The sequence below is a fragment of the Zootoca vivipara genome, chromosome 7 (assembly GCF_963506605.1).
Source record: "Zootoca vivipara chromosome 7, rZooViv1.1, whole genome shotgun sequence".
Classification (NCBI taxonomy): Eukaryota; Metazoa; Chordata; class Lepidosauria; order Squamata; family Lacertidae; genus Zootoca; species Zootoca vivipara.
In genome coordinates this window covers 8,005,634-8,024,349 of record NC_083282.1, presented here as the reverse complement: position 1 = coordinate 8,024,349, position 18,716 = coordinate 8,005,634, and the positions used below count along the sequence as shown (strand labels likewise).

The 18,716-nt window shown below is 43.5% G+C and overlaps 1 protein-coding gene across 6 annotated transcripts in view; it reads left to right on the top strand.

Annotated features, from left to right (window-relative positions):
• Positions 1–8,570: 8,570 nt before the first annotated feature.
• Positions 8,571–18,716, top strand: part of LOC118089056 (flavin-containing monooxygenase 1) — a 30,268-nt gene continuing 20,122 nt past the window's right edge. Inside the window, exons 1-2 of one of the 6 annotated variants that reach the window (XM_035123429.2) lie at positions 8,571–8,663; positions 15,084–15,168. In XM_035123429.2, the coding sequence (XP_034979320.2) occupies positions 15,156–15,168 (13 nt within the window). In that variant the 5' untranslated portion in view covers positions 8,571–8,663; positions 15,084–15,155. Of the gene's footprint in view, positions 8,664–11,894; positions 12,930–14,156; positions 15,169–18,716 lie in introns of those variants that run through there. The other 5 variants (XM_035123428.2, XM_035123430.2, XM_035123432.2 and 2 more) reach the window with 5 other exon arrangements.

Here is an 18,716-nt window from a genome sequence, read left to right as displayed (position 1 = left end):
CGGCACTGGGCTCTTGAGGGCACCTGGGCTGCTGCGTCTTTCTTGGGTGGCCAAGAAGGACGCAGCAGCTCACAACACCCTGCACCTCCCCCAAAAACTGAGCCTGAGCCAAAAGCATGCCCAGCACCCACCTCTGCAAAAAACCCACTCTGTAAACCTAAATCAGATCAAATGGCAATCTGCAGAAAACCAGAATTGCTGTTTGCTCTGCTGCAGTGTTTTGTTTTGTTTTTAAAGCCACTTCTGCATCTCCACGGAGGTGGTGTTGTGGGCTTGCCCCGAGCGAACTCTCGCAATGGGGGCTGAGAGCAGCCCCCTCGCGAGGAGGGAGTTCCCGCCTCTGTCAGACCCTGGCCGGCCAATAGGGTCGGCCGGGAGGCGGGGCTTAGCATCTTTTAAACCGGCCGGAGGCGGGAACTCAGCCTTTCCTGCCCCGGCTCCCAACACGATCGGATCACCCGCCCACCCACCCTGTAGGCTAGGCAGGTTAGGCCGATGCTGCTATGGACTTCGGTTGGTCGCCTCGGTTGGCCGGGGGGTCTGGTAGGACTTTTTCCACTTGGGGCTAGCCAAGCTGGTTTTTTCGCCTACCTCATAGCAATTCGTCACAACTTGGTTTTGTTGTTAGGCATTGGAAATTTGCATAAAAGGAGAAGGGGGCAGATCGCGTCATCCTCTGCCCAGAAATTGGAGAAGTAATTCCGTTAAAGGGATTCCGGGGGTGGTAGCTTTGTCCTGGGCCTGCGGAGGACAGGGCCTTATGGCACCCCCCAACGGTGGCCACAGGAGGTGTTCCAGTAGATGTACATCACCGGGCTCCTTTCTGGTGGTTAATTTCTCCCAGACTGTAACACACGGGTTACAGTCGGATATAGTCGGTTAGGTTCCAATGCCTAAGCCAATACCGCTCATCATTCGTAACCAATAAAGTTGTGGCCTATTCGCCCACTTAAATTTATTCACTGTGTCTCGTGTCTTATTTCACGTGGAGGGAGGGGCATTGCCACACAAATAGCCTTTATTGAAATTCAAATTAAAATAAACACACACATAAACACATACACACACTTGAAATAACAATAATAACACACAAAATCATATATTATAAAAAAAGAATCAAATAACAACCATACTGACAATAAGGGTATAACTTGAAAATTAAATTCGTACATTCACCTTAAATCCAACTTAAATTATGATACCCGTAACCCTAAAAGAATTACGAGTAAAAACAAAATAAAAGGAAAAAAAGAAAAAGAGAAGAAAAAGAAAAAAGAAAAAGAAAATACAGAAAAAAAATCCTTCAGTCATTCAAACCCAAAATTGTTATAAACATGGTACTCCAAGTACTTTCCACCTCTAATCCCCTTTAATTGTTTCCCTTTATCTCCTCCCCTCCTATTTGACTTCCATTTCATCTCTCTCTCCGATTCGACAAGTACTATGTTACAATACTGCTTCCCCATATTTCAACGAATATATATCCTAAAATATCCTTTATCAGGATCAGGTTCAAGGTGCTGGTTTTGACCTTTAAAGCCTTATGCGGCTTAGGACCCTCGTACCTACGGGACCGCCTCTCCCGGTATGACCCACAGAGGACATTACGGTCCACAAATAATAACATACTGGAGATCCCGAGTCACAAGGTGGTTAGGCTGGCCTCGACCAGGACCAGGGCCTTCTCAGTACTGGCCCCGACCTGGTGGAACGCTCTGTCTCAGGAGACTAGGGCCCTGCGGGATTTGTCATCTTTTCGTAGGGCCTGCAAGACAGAACTGTTTCGTTTGGCCTTCGGACTGACGCAGTCTGACACCACGGTTACCCTCCCCTAAGGTTTTATTTATAATGGTTTTATCTTATTCGTAGATTTTTAATTTTAAAATTGAATTTTAACATTGTATTATTCTGTTGTTTTAACTGAAATGTTTCTTTTATATTTGTGTTGATATTATTTGTTGTTAGCCGCCCTGAGCCCGGTCTTGACTGGGAAGGGCGGGGTATAAATAAAAATTATTATTATTATTATTATTATTATTATTTATATATAAATGCATCCTCCATCGACTTTCTCGGCATAAAATAGATTCAAAGCTGTTCAGTACGAGACCTAAAAATAAACCCAGGGTTTTATCGTGGGGCACTGTCTTTTCATGTACTCGCCAAACTTATCCCAGTTATTGCTCTGCTGCAGTGTTAAAGAGCCGGTTTTCCTGGGGAAAGTGATGGGGGCAGGGTAGAAGTGCATGCTGGGACCAGGAAAGTTCATGGCAAAAGGTAAGTGTGGATGAGGCGTCACTGATGGTTTTGCTGCTCATACTCCATTCCCCTCCATTCTGCTGTATTCAGTGGGCCTTGCTCACAGGTGTGGGTTCATTTCATTTTTTGTCTACTGATATATACCGCAACACACTTTTGTGCATCTTCCATCCCAATGTGTTTTATTCTCTCAGAATTGCGAGTTCTGGCCTGATTTAATTGTCTTAGTAAAATGCTGAGCATGCTCAATTGCACCCCCCCTGGAAACTGGGAACAGCAGAGGACTTCAAGATGACAATGTGCATTGGCCTGTTTGCCTTGTGCTAAAACACATCAGTAAACCACATTTAACAGAACAGACAGTAATGAAAGAAAATAAGTGCAGGGCTTCCATCCAATTGCAGCATTATAAAAACAGAGCATTACATTGGGCTCTTTAGTAAACAGGGGGCGGCAACATCAATGGGACAGAAATCAGAGCAGCATCCAGGCCTGGTCCAAGGTCACAGTCCAAGCGAGCACAATCTGCAACAAAGGGTCAGGCAAGAGATAAGGTCAGAGCAGTCTGTGGTCACATTTGGCATTGGGAAGCACTCTACCCCCAGGCAAGGCACAAAGCTGGTATGCAGATGTTTTTCCAGCAGTTCTCCCAGCCCAACACACTGGCCTTTTTGAGCTGGAGCTGCTGGGCCTGTCCTACACCCAACCTCGGATGACTCCTTCTTTGCAGAGCACTTCTTGAGAGGAGTGCCTTACTCTCAAGAAAACCTTTACTTCTGGGAAGTCCTTGCCTATAATTAGACACCTCTCCAAACAGGACTAAGTTTCCACCTGGCATTTAAGGCACTTGCCTTGCCCTGAGGCTTAGGATGACTCGTAATCTGGTGAACCGGGTTCGCATCTCCACTCCTCCACATGCAGCTGCTGGGTGACCTTGGGCTAGTCACACTTCTTTGAAGTCTCTCAGCCCCACTCACCTCACAGAGTGTTTGTTGTGGGGGAGGAAGGGAAAGGAGAATGTTAGCCGCTTTGAGACTCCTTTGGGTAGTGATAAAGCAGGATTTCAAAGCCAAACTCCTCCTCTTCCTCCTCCCCCTCCTCCTCCTCAACATGTGGATAACCCTGTCTCAGCCTTAGCACAGATGGAGCCTGACTCACATCTTTCTGTAAGCTTGAGGGCTCTTGGTCTTCCTTTGATGAGGACCGCAGCTGAGACATGACAGATCACTTGGGTAGTTGACATGATCATGCCCAACCACCTTCTCCCTTGGGATATACTTGAGCTGAAGGCAATGAAGCAAGATGGCTGGAACACAAATGGAGGAAAACTCTTGTTAGAGCTCATTGGGCATACTCTGCTCTTTATTTATTTTAATAAGAAGAAGAAGAGTTTGGATTTGATATCCTGCTTTATCACTACCCGAAGGAGTCTCAAAGCAGCTAACAATCTCCTTTTCCCTTCCTCACCCACAACAAACACTCTGCGAGGTGAGTGGGGCTGAGAGACTTCAGAGAAGTGTGACTAGCCCAAGCAGCTGCATGTGGAGAAGCGGAGACGCGAACCCGGTTCCCCAGATTACGAGTCTACCGCTCTTAACCACTACACCACAATGGCTCCCTGTAATAAGTATTACAGTTACTCCATTCATTATTCAAAATAAAATATGATAAAATATGATTTGTTATTCAAAATAAAATATGATAAAAAAGGAAAAAACAATTCAACATCAAATGTTGCTGATATATTACATCACAGATAAGTAACCTTCTACTCTTTAAATGTGACTTCCATCCACCTCACTACAGGTCCTTTCTCCTTTTTTAAAACTGCTTCCTTTATCACCTTGTAATTCACCAGTATTGTATGATATACGTTAGCTGTCTGTTATATGGTTTGTGAAAATTAATCAAAGCACATTAAGGATTTTACTTGGGAACAATGTTTTTCCAAGTTTACTCTGTAACACTCCCACTCTTCTTTTTAAACTTTTGATTTGTTTGATTCCTGGTTACATCTGTCATCTTTGCAAGTTCTAGTCAGGCATCCCCAAACTGCGGCCCTCCAGATGTTTTGGCCTACAACTCCCATGATCCCTAGCTAACAGGACCAGTGGTTGGGGAAGATGGGAATTGTAGTCCAAAACATCTGGAGGGCCGAAGTTTGGGGATGCCTGTTCTAAGGACTCAAATACATTTATTTGCCGTTCCTCCTTTGCTGGGATTTTCTCCCCCTTCCAGTTTTTGGCAATCAACATTCTTGCAGCTGTTGTCGCATACAAGAATACCCTCCTTTTGTCACTTGGGATATCTGTTGTTAGAATGCCTAGAAGGAAAGCTTCCGGGTTTTATTGCAAATGTCTGTTTGAACAATTTTTTAAGCTCCTTGCGGATGGCACTGTGGGTTAGCTTATGGGTTAAACCACTGAGCCTAGGGCTTGCTGATCAGAAGGTCCGTGGTTCGAATCCCCGCGACAGGGTGAGCTCCTGTTGCTCGGTCCCTGCTCCTGCTAACCTAGCAGTTGGAAAGCATGTCAAAGTGCAAGTAGATAAATAGGTACCGCTACAGCAGGAAGGTAAACGGCGTTTCCGTGTGCTGCTCTGGTTCGCCCGACGCGGCTTTGTCATGCTGGCCACATGACCTGGAAGCTGTACACCCGCCTCCCTTGGCCAATAACGCAAGATGAGCGCTCCAACCCCAGAGTCGGTCACGACTGGACCTAATAATCAGGGATCCCTTTACCTTTATTTAGTATCTGAAAAGTTTTTAATTTTTTTTTTTACAGCCCCACCACATGTGGTACATTGTTCCCTCAGCTTGTTTGCATACTCTGACAATGACAGCGGTGAGGAAGCATTTTTTTGTTGCCACCAATATTGCATCCTCTCAGTGTTAATGGAGGTATTCAGAGTGACATCTGGTCTGGGGGTTTTTTGTATGATTTTCAATTGTTTGAGTGCTTGGACAAGTCCCCCTGACTATGTGTATGCCTACCCTTGTCCATCACAGCTTATTAAATCTAATATGGAAGGGAGGTTGTAAATGCCTCCTTGAAAGAGAGAACGGTTCCAGATTTTTTTGAAGAAATTATTTTACCATCCCTGAAGAAAACTAGTTTGGACCCAGAATATATATAAACATATAGGCCTTGGGCAAGTTGCTTAAAAGAATGGTGGCTGGCCCAATACAGGTGATCCTGATTGAAACTGATTTTCTAGATTCATTTCAGTCAAGCTTCAGGCTTGTTTTGGTGGAACCTGCCTTTGCCTAGGAGGAGACAGGGGAAGTATGATCCTGTTGATTCTTTTGGACCTCTCTGAAGTTTTCAGTAGCACCAGGTGGTGGTTCGACTCCTGTCTGGATGGCTGATTCTAAAGGACAGTACTGGGGAAGGTTACTCAACTCCATGGCAGTAATGCTTTTTAATATGGAAAAGATTATCCAGTCCCTATTGTCAGAGGATGTTGTTGCGACTACTCTAGAGTAATGACGCTCCACATTCTTGTCTTTAGACAGTTTTATTTAGTGCGGTCTATTTACAGTGGAACTGGTGGGTAGAACATGTCTGCTTAGTCCGATGCAGAATCCGGCAATGGACCGCCCCTCGACTTCTTCCAGCATAAGAGTCTCAGGACGGCAAACCTCTTTCCCCTCCTTCTCCTGCGTAATTCCGGAACCGGGGGAAAAAAGGATCTACGCTCCATGTTTTCCTTCTCCCCCTTTCCCTCTTCCTCCCTCACGTGTAGCAGGGGCTCTTCTGTGTTGCCAGAGCCCTGCATCCCTCTTCCTCCTTCCTCACTGGACTCCTCCCCCTCCCCGCTGGCATTGCTGCTATTGGAGGAGCTGCTCTTGATGGTGGGAGGAGGATCCCTGTATTCTCTTCCCCTTACACCTATAATGGGGTCTTTAACAGTAGTTAGGGTTGCCAAATTCTGAAGAGCAAAAAAGAAGACACATTTGTTGACTTCTGTAACTACGGATCACTACACTATGACGACTCTCAGTTTAAATGCCCCTACTATATGTAGGCGATAGAAGCTGTGATATATTGCTAGTAGCAATGTTCTTAGCTTTCAACAACAAAATAATAATAGTACATATTGCTCCCTCACTTGCCGCAGGAAAGTATTTGGGCTCATGTTCACATCTTTGTGAACATAAGTGTGTACAAAACAATTTATTAAACTGTTTAACATGTACATATGGACTCTCCTTAAGGGCAGGTGGATGTTAACTCTTGCCCTCCCAGACTCCGTCTCTAAGATTTTGTAGCTGAGCCAGAGTCCTTTTAGTTCAGCCACAGGAGAACAGATTTATACAGTATGTAGCTAGTTTAAGATGCTCTGTTGTGATTCTCTGCTGCAGACTAGCTTAGCTGGGTGCCTTAAACTGAAGCTAATGCACTGAGGCTCCAATACTTTGGCCACCTCATGAGAAGAGAAGACTCCCTGGAAAAGACCCTGATGTTGGGAAAGATGGAGGGCACTAGGAGAAGGGGACAACAGAGGACGAGATGGTTGGACAGTGTTCTCGAAGCTACAAACATGAGTTTGACCAAACTGCGGGAGGCAGTGCAAGACAGGAGTGCCTGGCGTGCTCTGGTCCATGGGGTCACGAAGAGTCGGACACGACTAAACAACAACAACAATGCACTAGAAAAAATTTCTTGGGTTACTGTAAACAAGCAAGCAAGCAAACAAAACACACACACACACACACACACACAACCAAACCAACCCCCCCCCCACAACCCTGGACATTTGCCAAATTTTAAAAATCCGCCCAGACAGAAATTTTAATCCTGAAAAAGAGAACATATCCGAGGGAAAGAGGACATACGGCAACCAGACCTGAAAAAGAGTGTGTCGGGGGGGGGGGGGGGAGGACATTCGGCAACACTACAAATAGCTTGATCTGCAAACCTTAGCAGGTGATAGTCACCTCCATCCAAAAAACTTCACCTACTGGTGCCTATGGATCATGCAGCTGCTGAAGATGCAAAGGTGAGGCCATTTTTCTGGTCAGTTGGCAAAACTACATGTCATGCAGGATCAAGGCTGCTGTTTGAGAAACATAACTCCAAAATTAATTGGGATTGCACAGCTGGTCACATGGTGCTTCGATCTTTCTTTCAGGAAGGCTGGGATTCCTACGGTTATAAATGCAAGCTGGACTGGTGAAAAATTGGATTGGGTTCCTCTTTGAACAGCAATAGGCTAAATTCCAAATGATGATGGAAGTGCTTATATGCATCTCTAGGTAAAGGGTAAAGGGACCCCTGACCATTAGGTCCAGTCATGACCGACTCTGGGGTTGCGCGCTCATCTCGCATTATTGGCCGAGGGAGCCGGCGTATAGCTTCCAGGTCATGTGGCCAGCATGACAAAGCTGCTTCTGGCAAACCAGAGCAGCACATGGAAACGCCGTTTACCTTCCCGCTGTAGCGGTTCCTACTTATCTACTTGCACTTTGACGTGCTTTCAAACTGCTAGGTTGGCAGGAGCTGGGCCCAAGCAACGGGAGCTCATCCCATCGCAGGGATTCGAACCGCCGACCTTCTGATCAGCAAGCCCTAGGCTCAGTGGTTTAACCACAGCGCCACCTGGGTCCCTATATGCATCTCTAGCATCTCTAGCATCTTCAATTATTTTTTCCTCTTTAAACAACAGCCATAGAAGTGTTCAGGGCAATAGCTTGGGGAGAGAGAGGTGACCAACACCCTTGTACCATTTCAGCACTGAAAAGCTTGCCTCAGCTGCTACTTGCCACAGCTGTGAGGGGAACATGTCAACACATCCATCTCCATCGTAGGTTTGGTCAGGGGTGAATATATTCGCAGCGTGGAGGTAAGTACTAATGTCTCTAACGTCTATTCTTTAAGGTTCTGCACAAGAGGTTCTGCACAAAAACCAGTAACAGAACTTGGCAGCTCCTGGGAATCAAATAACTTGCAGGACTAGTTTGGAGCTCATCCCTCCCAGCCAGACACATTGTTATTTAGATTTTAAGATGTCACAACAATATTATTGTTTCGCAACAGCAGCCTGCCCCTCTGGTTCTAAGCTCTGGTTAAAGCAGTATTTGGTCTTCCCATTGAAACCACAAGGAAACAACTTAAGTGATGCTAATTTTTATTTGTTTTTGTTTTTTACACTTGGGTTTTGCAGATGCCTTTCGTCATGTTAAATCTGGACAGCGATCAAAGGGTTCCCTTTCCACGTCCCAACAAAGCCAGTCAACAGAGCCTGCTTATGTAATGCTCTCCAAAGGGATTTTTGTGCACGAGGGATGTTGTTCATATGCTTCTCAAAAGTTGATCGGCTAGGATCAGGAACAAATCCCTCCGCAGGTGCCTGGGGAAGTTTATGAAATTTCTGCATATTCCAGTGCAGGTTGTAACGTTGAGGTAAGAGAGGGGACAACCTGTTGGTCTTTCAGTGTAGACAGTTCAGAGGAGGGAAGTGAGCCTAGGAGGAATATGGTCAAATGCTGCTTCAAACTCTATGTATAGAGTTAGGAGCTGCATCCTCAGGGGTATAATGAAAAGAGGGAACTAAGGTTGCCATCTGAACAAGAAAAGCAGCCTCTTTTTTTGTCTCCAATTGCTGTCATAGGAAAAGGTCTCTTGTTCCAACATTGGCTGAAATGAGCCTAGCAGCCCATGCCCAATTCCGAGGGAGCTTTTTACTTTTCGAAATGGTTCTAGAATTTGGGAGAGTTTGGTGGGTGATACAGCATTATTTTATTTGGGGGAAAGAGAGGTCCTCAGAGATAGAAAGACCTGTCCGTTTGGGTTCTCTCTGTTTCTCATCTTTCCAATCTTAAATCCGGCTCTCCACATTTCTGCAGGGTTTTGTGATTTTAAAAAATCCTCATGACAATTCATTGCAATGCAATTTTCTCTTAATAAACACTGTCGTATGCAGTTTTGACTAATATGCGCATTTTCTGCAAGTATTTCCTCCTAATAGCATGCATTTTTGTTTGTTATGTTCACTGTTATGCACTTTCCCCCTAATGTATCCATTTTTAAAATAAAAAAAACCATAATTTGATTGGAAAATGCATTGCAAAATTTGGATAAATGCACATTTTGGAGGGCTGCATTTTGGTACAATATGTTTCTAAATGCGAAAATCTGAAAAAATGCAGCTTTAAATGTAAACTGAATCAAATTTCTCCCCCTTTACTACCTGGAAGTAAATCCTGTTGAATGCAGTGGGAATTTCTTCTTACTCTTAAGTAGAAATGTACAAGACAAATGCAAGTCTTCTCCTATTTCTATCTTGCCTTCTCTTGCCTGAAGTTCTCCACAAATACATATGTCTATATTTCTCCACTTTAAATTTAAAAATCATGGTTTCAATTCATAGTTATGTTATTTAAATTTGTCTATTCTTTAGCTCTTGCTTAGCATTCATCTTCTCCATCTCTAAGTTTTGATGATTCCCTTCTGCTTTGCATCTTTCTCTTATGGGTTATTCAAACAGTCCTTTTTGCTAGTTGATTTTCAGTTAGTCGATTCTCTTCAAAGCAGTTGCCTGACTTGTGTATTTCAGCATGCTTATGTGGTTTTAAGCTTCACACTCCCTTCCTACAAGTTTTCATCATTTTGTGTTTCACTGTTTTTCTTTCTTTTTTCTTGTAATGCTTTTTAAAATTAATTTTATATATAAACAAATAAGTACATAAAAATCAGCCACAATGCACATAACATTATTCATTCAAAAAACAAACAATAAAATAAAAAATAAAAATAAAAACAACATTTAAACATAATTCAATAATTCAATAAATTTTCAACATTTAAACATTTCATATCATTTTCCAATAGTGACTTCCTCAGAGTTCCCCCCTCTGTGTTTCATTACTAATTTTTCCAGCAAATTCTATATCTTAGCTTAACTCATTCAATTTACACTAATTTTTTCACTCTTTCTGTCATAATTCAAAATCTGCATTTTCTATACACTTGCATATCTATTTCTCAACTTCTATTCTACAATATTTTTTAAAAAATAAACTTTAAATTTTTTCCAATCTTCTTCCACCGCTTCTTCTCCCTGGTCTCGCAGTCTTTCACTGTTTTTCAAAGCCCATTTGAACAGGGCCAGTCTTTCTAAGTCAGTGGCTTTCAACCAGTGTGCCGTGGGGTGCCTTGAATGATGGTCAGGGCTGCCGTGGGCAACACTGGCCTCTGTCCCTCTTCCCTTCCCTCTCTTCTCTGATACCTTCTTGTGTTTCTTCCTCCCAATGGCTTGCATAGCTGTTTGTTGCAGCAGCCCTGCCTACAAGCTCTGCATGCGAATGGTGCCTCTGGGGCTGGCCAGGGGTGCTAGTTGCCAGGAGCTGAGGTGGCCTTGAAGTAAACAAGCAAGCAAGCAGGCCAGGGAGCCCAGCCAGTCCACCAGCCCTTGCTGTTGGGAATGGACAGGCAAGTCCCAGGCCCATGTGGGGCAGTGTGAAGAGGCACCCAAGGAGAGGGGAGGGGAGAGGAGAGGAGACTGAGGGAACACTCTACAAGGGAGGGTGTTCGAAAAAGGGTGAGAGGCTGCCAGCTCTGCAGGCAAGGGGTGACATAGCTGAAGAAGAAGAAGAGTTTGGATTTGATATCCCGCTTTATCACTACCCGAAGGAGTCTCAAAGCGGCTAACAATCTCCTTTCCCCTCCTCCCCCACAACAAACACCCTGTGAGGTGAGTGGGGCTGAGAGACTTCAGAGAAGTGTGACTAGCCCAAGGTCACCCAGCAGCTGCATGTGGAGGAGCGGAGATGCGAACCCGGTTCCCCAGATTACGAGTCTACCGCTCTTAACCACTACACCACACTGGCTCTGGGCTCCTGACTAGCTGGGCTCCTGAGGGGTGCCGCAGAAAGAATGCAGTTGATCAAGGGAGCAGTGGGCCTCAAAAAGGTTGGGAACCTCTGTTCTGAGTGTTTGCATAGCAGCTGTCCCCAACCTGGTGCCCTCCAGATGGGACTACAACTCCCATCAGTCCTACCCAATGCGAGTTTGAGACAGGCTGTTGCATAGCATCTAGGTTTTTCTTACTGCTTGTTGTTGTTTAGTCGTTTAGTCGTGTCTGACTCTTCGTGACCCCATAGACCATAGCACGCCAGGCACTCCTGTCTTGCACTGCCTCCCGCAGTTTGGTGAAACTCATGTTGGTGGCTTCGAGAACACTGTCCAACCATCTCATCCTCTGTCGTCCTCTTCTCCTAGTCCCCTCAATCTTTCCCAACATCAGGGTCTTTTCCAGGGAGTCTTCTCTTCTCATGGGGTGGCCAAAGTATTGGAGCCTCAGCTTCAGGATCTGTCCTTCCAGTGAGCACTCGGGGCTGATTTCCTTCAGAATGGATAGGTTTGATCTTCTTGCAGTCCATGGGACTCTCAAGAGTCTCCTCCAGCACCCTAATTCAAAAGCATCAATTCTTCGGCGATCAGCCTTCTTTATGGTCCAGCTCTCACTTCCATACATCACTACTGGGAAAACCATAGCGTTAACTATATGGACCTTTGTCGGCAAGGTTATGTCTCTTCTTTTTAAGATGCTGTCTAGGTTTGTCATTGCTTTTCTCCCAAGAAGCAGGCATCTTTTAATTTCGTGACTGCTGTCACCAACTGCAGTGATCAAGGAGCCCAAGAAAGTAAAATCTCTCACTGTCTCCATTTCTTCCCCTTCTATTTGCCAGGAGGTGATGGGACCAGTGGCCATGATCTTGGTTTTTTTGATGTTGAGCTTCAGACCATATTTTGCACTCTCCTCTTTCACCCTCATTAAAAGGTTCTTTAATTGACTGCAGAATCTAAGCACTTATTGCTACCGTTTAGCTCACTTTATCAACAACAGAGCAGACCGTTTTTGCCATCCAAACCTGACATTTAAATGCGCATGCATTCCAAAGATGTGTCTACTTCTAACACCACAGAAGCAGCATCAGGACTGAAGCAAAGGGGAGCCAAAAAGAGAACTAGCATGGTATAATGAATGAATGACAAGTTTACACTCAGGACACTCGCAAATTTAATTTCAGGCTATGAAAACTCCTAATTCAGGCAGTGACTCATAACCTGCATAACAGGGTTGTTTAAGTTATCCCCCTGGAATAGATGTGAAGGAATGTTAAGCTGGGTGCACATCAAAAGGTTTATGTTCTTCCTTCCGATGCCACTTCCGCTCCTTAAAGAATCTAGTAGATGAGCAGACACTGTAAATCTTTAATTAAAGGACAGGCGGGTCTGGTTCAACAAGGGCAGGCATTAGCACTGGTTGGAAAAAAACAAGTACCATTGGCTTAAACGGTGGCTGCTGGCCTGGTCCTTCTGAAATCAGGTGGCACTCTGCCCGTGACAACAGGATTACACTGAACGCATGCTCAGTTTAGACTATTGACATAGCGTGATGTGGACTGTAACATTTAAATGATGACTCTGAGAACTTGAAAAGATAGTTAAGAGAGAGCCAACTGGTTTGCCATATCCTCCTTGTCCTCCCCCACCCTGGGGAAACCCATAGCAAAGACTTCTGGAAGTGTGCTGTAACTGTTTAACCAGGTAAGTCATGGGAAGAAGAGTGGGTTGTACTGAGCTCACAGTTGTGAGTTGTGCTGTTGCTGGGGCAGAAGGTCAGCTCGGCTCTGAATAAGACCTCCATCGTGATCTGATTTGTGGGTGAGGAGACTTGATTTGGTCTATATCACTTTTTTAAAAAAAAAATATTCATGCTTTTCAGATTTATACATTTCACTAATTTTACAATCATTTTAACATTTCAAAACTTGGCTTCCTTCTTTCTGCAGTTCCTTAAATTTATTTTTAATATCTTCTGCATATCCAAATTAACTCAATTTGCTCATTTATTCATCTGCTTTAAATACCATGTTTCTCCAAAAATAAGACACCGTCTTATATTTATTTTTCCTCAAAAACAACAACACGGTGGCTTATTTTCAGGGGATGTCTAAATTTTTTTTATATTAAGTATGGTACAGTTTAACCTACAAGGTTAACCCCCCTCCCCTTTAGGTTTTCCAGGGGACCCCCTCCCACAAATCCAGCTAGGAGTTTTTCTCTCCCATAAAAAAAAAAAACCAAGCCAGGCAGCCAGCCCTGGAGAGGGTCCACGTTTAACACACACCCCACCCGAAAGTGAGGAATCCCTGCTAGCAGGAATTGGGAGCCACCCACCCTAAAAGGTTCTCGTTTCCTTCATTTCTTAAGGTAAAAAAAAAAAGTTAAACTGCCTATCACTATGGCTTATTTTTGGGGTATGTCTTATTTTCGGAGAAACAACACACACACACACACACACACACACACACACACACACACACACACACACACACTGTTATAAAACTGCAGGTTGTTACCATAATCTCGCAAATGTTCTTATCTGTTTACAATTTGTCTGTCAATGTTCAATAAACCATTTCCATCCTTTTATAAAAAGTTTGTTATTTTGATTTCTTCTGCTGATAAGTTTCAACATTTCTGCATATTCTGTAAGTTTATGCATCCATTCTTCCTTTGCTGGGACTTCTGCTTTGATTCCATTTTGGGGCAAGTAATGTTCTTGCTGCTATAGTAGCATACATGGATAAGTTTCTATACAGTTTAGGTAGTTCTGTCCCTATAATTCCCCATTTTCTAAATAAAAGAATGGAAATGTGTTATTGAATATTTACAGATCATTTGTAAACCAATAAGAACATGGGCAGGATTGTTGTGATAACCTGCCGCTTCATAGGAGTATCTATTTAAAGAAGATGAATAAATGGGCAAATTGAGTTAATTTGGATATGCAGAAGATATTAAAAATAAATTTAAGGAACCGCAGAAAGAGGGGGAAGGAAGTCAAGCTTTAAAATGTCAAAATGATTGTAAAATTAGTGAAATGTATAAACTTGGAAAGTATAAATAATTCTTTTTTTTAAAAAAAGAGACAAGGCTGGTCTCGGAGGCGGTGTTGAGGAGTCCCAGACTGCTGGTTCTAGGGGACTTCAACATCCATGCCATGGCCACTGGCTTTGGGGTGGCTTACAACTTCATGGCTGCCGTAACGACCATGGGGTTGTCTCAACAGGTCATTGGCCCAACGCATGTGGCAGTATATAATATAATTTGTTCAAAACCATTGGTTTTTCATGTAAATTATCAACATGTTTTATCTTAAATAAATAAATATTGTATAAAATAATAGTATGCAACTATTATTGCTCTACATAAAATCTAAAATTTATGTCTATTAGTTCACAATTTAACATACTGAGAATAAATGAGTCAAATTCCTATGTTTTCATCACTCATAGTGAGGCAAAATTTCAATCTGTAGGAGCAGGGTCTAAATATTAACCGATTTGTCCCAAATTTGAAATTTGACTATGTTTTACCATACGCCTGATATAAGATCAAGGGAGGAAACATTTTCCAAATAAAGTTTTTTATGACCCACCCTAATGTGGCAGGCCACACTCTGGACCTAGTTTTCTCAACTGGGCAGGAAGAGGGTGATCTGAAAGTATCTTTTATAGGAATCCTACAGAATCAGGGGTTTGCTGCACGGCCTCATTGGCCCTGCTACCCTGTCTTTTAAAGTAAGCTCTGTAAGTATGCGATGCTTCCAGGATCGTCCCCTGCTCTCCCAAGGTCTCCTGCGGGCGCCTTTTGGTGCTGCTTGAACATGCCTGTACTGTGGTTTTCCAGTCCTCCTTGCCACATTTCTCAAAACTTGCAACTGTGCTGGCACTCACGGCCGGCTGGTCTTACAACCCACCCACTACCCCCTGCTTGTGAGAAACCGGGCTGCTTTTATTGCGTTACTTCCAGCTCCCGTTACCCAGGAATCTGCATCCTAGAGCGAGGAATACTGTGATTAAACTGGACACCAGCCTGAGAGTCATGTTACTGAAGGGTGGGTCTATTAATTGATTAAATAACATTCTGGAACTATTGCATACTACTTGTTCCGCATCTGCAAGATATCAATCGTTTAGTGTGGGAGCACCTACACTGTGGAACTCCCCGCCTATTGACATTGGCAGGTGTCTTCACTACACTTTTCAGCTCCTGATAAATAAAATTGTATGAAATATTTATCTTAAGTCAAAAGTAAGCCCAACTGAGTTCAACAGTTTATTTCCAAAAGTATGTACAGGATTGCACCTTACATTGATTGCATAGCAATTTAACTCTTGTTGGCATGTTGTAAGACTCAAAAAGCAATCATGTCTTTGTTCAGCAGATGAAAGAGAACACAGCTTTAGTAACGAGTGTTTACTGATGTAACAAGCTTAACGATTCATATATACAGTATATTACTTGGAACCTCGTGATTTCTATATGCTGGGTCCTGATTCTGGTATGGAAGTTTGTTGCATGTTTTCAGACCTGGCTATCTGTTCATTTCTTTTGTCTTTTTCTGCAATCTAAATTGATTAAAAATATTAAAAATAATACCAATGCATTTTTATGTACTTTTAATTGAGAGCATGCATTTTATGTGTGCTTCCCCTAATATGTACATTTCTGTCCACTTTTTGTTGTTGTTGGAGAACTACAGGTTTCAAAGGATAGCTGTGGTTTCAATGAGGATTGTTTTCAGATGTGTGGATTAAGTAGAGTCACATTCAAGTGTGAACTGTAGCAAAGCTATGTGCTTTCTAGCCGCTCGAAACAGTTCTTTCCTGCAAAAGGAAGAATAAATTTGGCCTGTATCACATGTAGCGCTAAGTAATGGTCCCTTCAGCACAAAGATTTGTGTTTGTGCCATTGACTCTTTCTGTCTGCCTTCTGCCTTGTGCCCCCAAATCTGTTCTGGGGGCTCCATCGATCTCTGGAGCAGATTTGAGTGGGGCTCACATAGGAAAAGAAGAGGGGGAAGTCTCATTGTGGAAGTGGAAATACTTGCAATGATGGAACCATGGCTTAGGCCATCTCACAGAATTCAGAGGATTGTAGATTCCAGAGTGGCTCCATATTCTGATCCACAAGTTCTGCAAGAGAAAGTTTGGCAAATGCAAGTAGACTCTTTTTAAGGATGAACAAATACCAGACATGGGGTAATCGTGTTTATGACTTTCCCACAAACCATTTTCAGTTCTGTAGATGCCTGCCTGGCCTTCGGAGATTCCTATCTTGAAGGGAGCAATTAGATACCAAAGTTTGGAGGGAATATTTACTTTCTCTGTTGAGAAAGTTGATAAAATGCATATCTGCTGGCAGAAAGACCCCAGTGCCATGAGCACTTTGGCCAATCTACTTGACATATTTTAAAGTCCACAGGCTTGAATAGGTCATGCCCAAGAACTCAAGGACCTTCACTCAAGGCATTCCTTCATGAAGGACATTACATAAGGCTGGGAACAATCCAATTTCAACTGGACATGAAAAGTCTGTCAACATTCAGGTGAAATAATTGGATGTTGAAATAGGACTCACTTAAGAACATTGATGGTGGTAATTTCAGTAGGCGAAAATGTGGAAATGCCTGTCATGTCAGTCTCCAGAGCTCTCCTATCAGGCAACCACTGTACAGCATCTACCCAATATGATCATAGCTGCCAAGTTATCCCTTTTTTAAAGGGTTTTTCCATTATGCTGAATAGGCTTCCTCGCGAGAAAAGGGAAAACTTGGCAGCTATGAATATGATAAGTGAGATAGGGGGACCAGAGGGAAATGATTATACAGACAGGTTATACAGCCTTTGTTATCTAGGAGAGAGAAGCAAGTTGCAACCGCTGAAATTTCTTGAGTTCTTAACTCTTAAAGTTCCAGGAGTCCTAGCCTCCATGTCTCCTGACCAACCTCTGCTCTTAGGCTGCTGGTGCATGCCCTAATCCTATATTTATTCATGACAGTATTAGAGGGACAGAAATAGCACATTTCTAGCCCTCATGCTTACGGGATGGGAAACTATTAAATTTCAAAATACATGCCCCTGGAGCATCTGCAACCATGACCATGTAACTCTCTTCATTCAACTACAGTGGTACCTCGGTTTATGAACACAATTGGTTCCAGAAGTCTGTTCATAAACTGAAGTGTTCATAAGCTGAAGCGAACTTTCCCATTGAAAGTAATGGAAAGTGGGTTAATCCGTTCCAGACGGGTCCGCGGAGTACTCAACCTGAAGCATACTTAACCCGAAGCATGGGTGTAAATGGCCCCAGAAGTCTGTTCATAAACTGAAGCGTTCATAAACTGAAGCGAACTTTCCCATTGAAAGTAATGGAAAGTGAATTAATCCGTTCCAGATGGGTCCGCAGTGTGTGTAACCCGAAAATCCGTAAACCGAGGTGTTTGTAAACCGAGGTTCCACTGTATTTCACAAGCTCTTCCTTCCATTTTCCTGCCCAATCCAGGGGGGGGTGTTACTCCTGGTTTACAGTGTCATATTAGTGACTTATGTGATGTGGTAGCTGGATACAAGCAGGGTTTTTTTCTCCTACATCATCATGTCATTCATGTCTTCTGTCTCTTCCATCAGTGGCATTGCGGTTGCCCCGTATGCAAATTTGTTAGGGCCACAAAATTTCAACAACCAGTGCTGCCTCAATACAGCTGTGTGCTTGCATCACTGGGCTGTTGAAAATGGCTTCTCCATGTGAACCAGCAAATGACTTCTCCAAACAACAGAATGACTCTTCTTTTCGTTTCTCTGTGGCTGCAATCTCCTGGGTGATGCAGATGCCATTAGCCAGTTGAATGCATAAGCATACTCCATCCGTTCCACTCCCTCCTATTTCAGCATGGCCCCGGGCACTGGCAACCCATGCTATGCCACTGTCTTCCAAATCAGGCTGTGTTTATCAATTAAGTGGGAAGTCAGCCAAGGCTGAGCATTGGCGCAGCCTGTGCACATCTAGAGGCTGTTGGGCTGCAACTCCCATCAGCCCCAACAAACATGGACAATGATCAGGGATGAAGGGAATTGGAACCTAACAACATCTGGGGCATCCCTGCTCTATACTACTGGGAGATAGAAGCTGCGCAGATTCAATTTTCAGCACATCACATTCACTTCCATGACCAAACAATGCATGCTATAGGATGGGAAGTCTCTGACTACCACTTCTGGCCTGATCAGCAAGAACACTTGTGCAACCAAAAGTTCTGCCCTTGTGAAGTGAATACTCCAGAGCATGGCAACAACAGCCAGAGCCGTAGGTACGGAAGGGCTATCCAGGTTTTTTGCCCCAGATAAAGCCTCCAAAGGGGGCTCACAGCCTGTAGGTAGGGTGAGTGGGTTTGTACGCAAATGCATATAGGTCTTTGACCCAGGTGGAATAAAGCTTAGTTTTGCCTCCAGCAACAGCACCCTTAGCTATGTCACATCAGAGCATTTAAAAAATAACACTTTATGATAAATCATAACAGGTCAAATAGGCACCTGGCCCAGTTTTCCATCTGAGCTAATAATAATAATAATAATAATAATAATAATAATAATAATAATAATA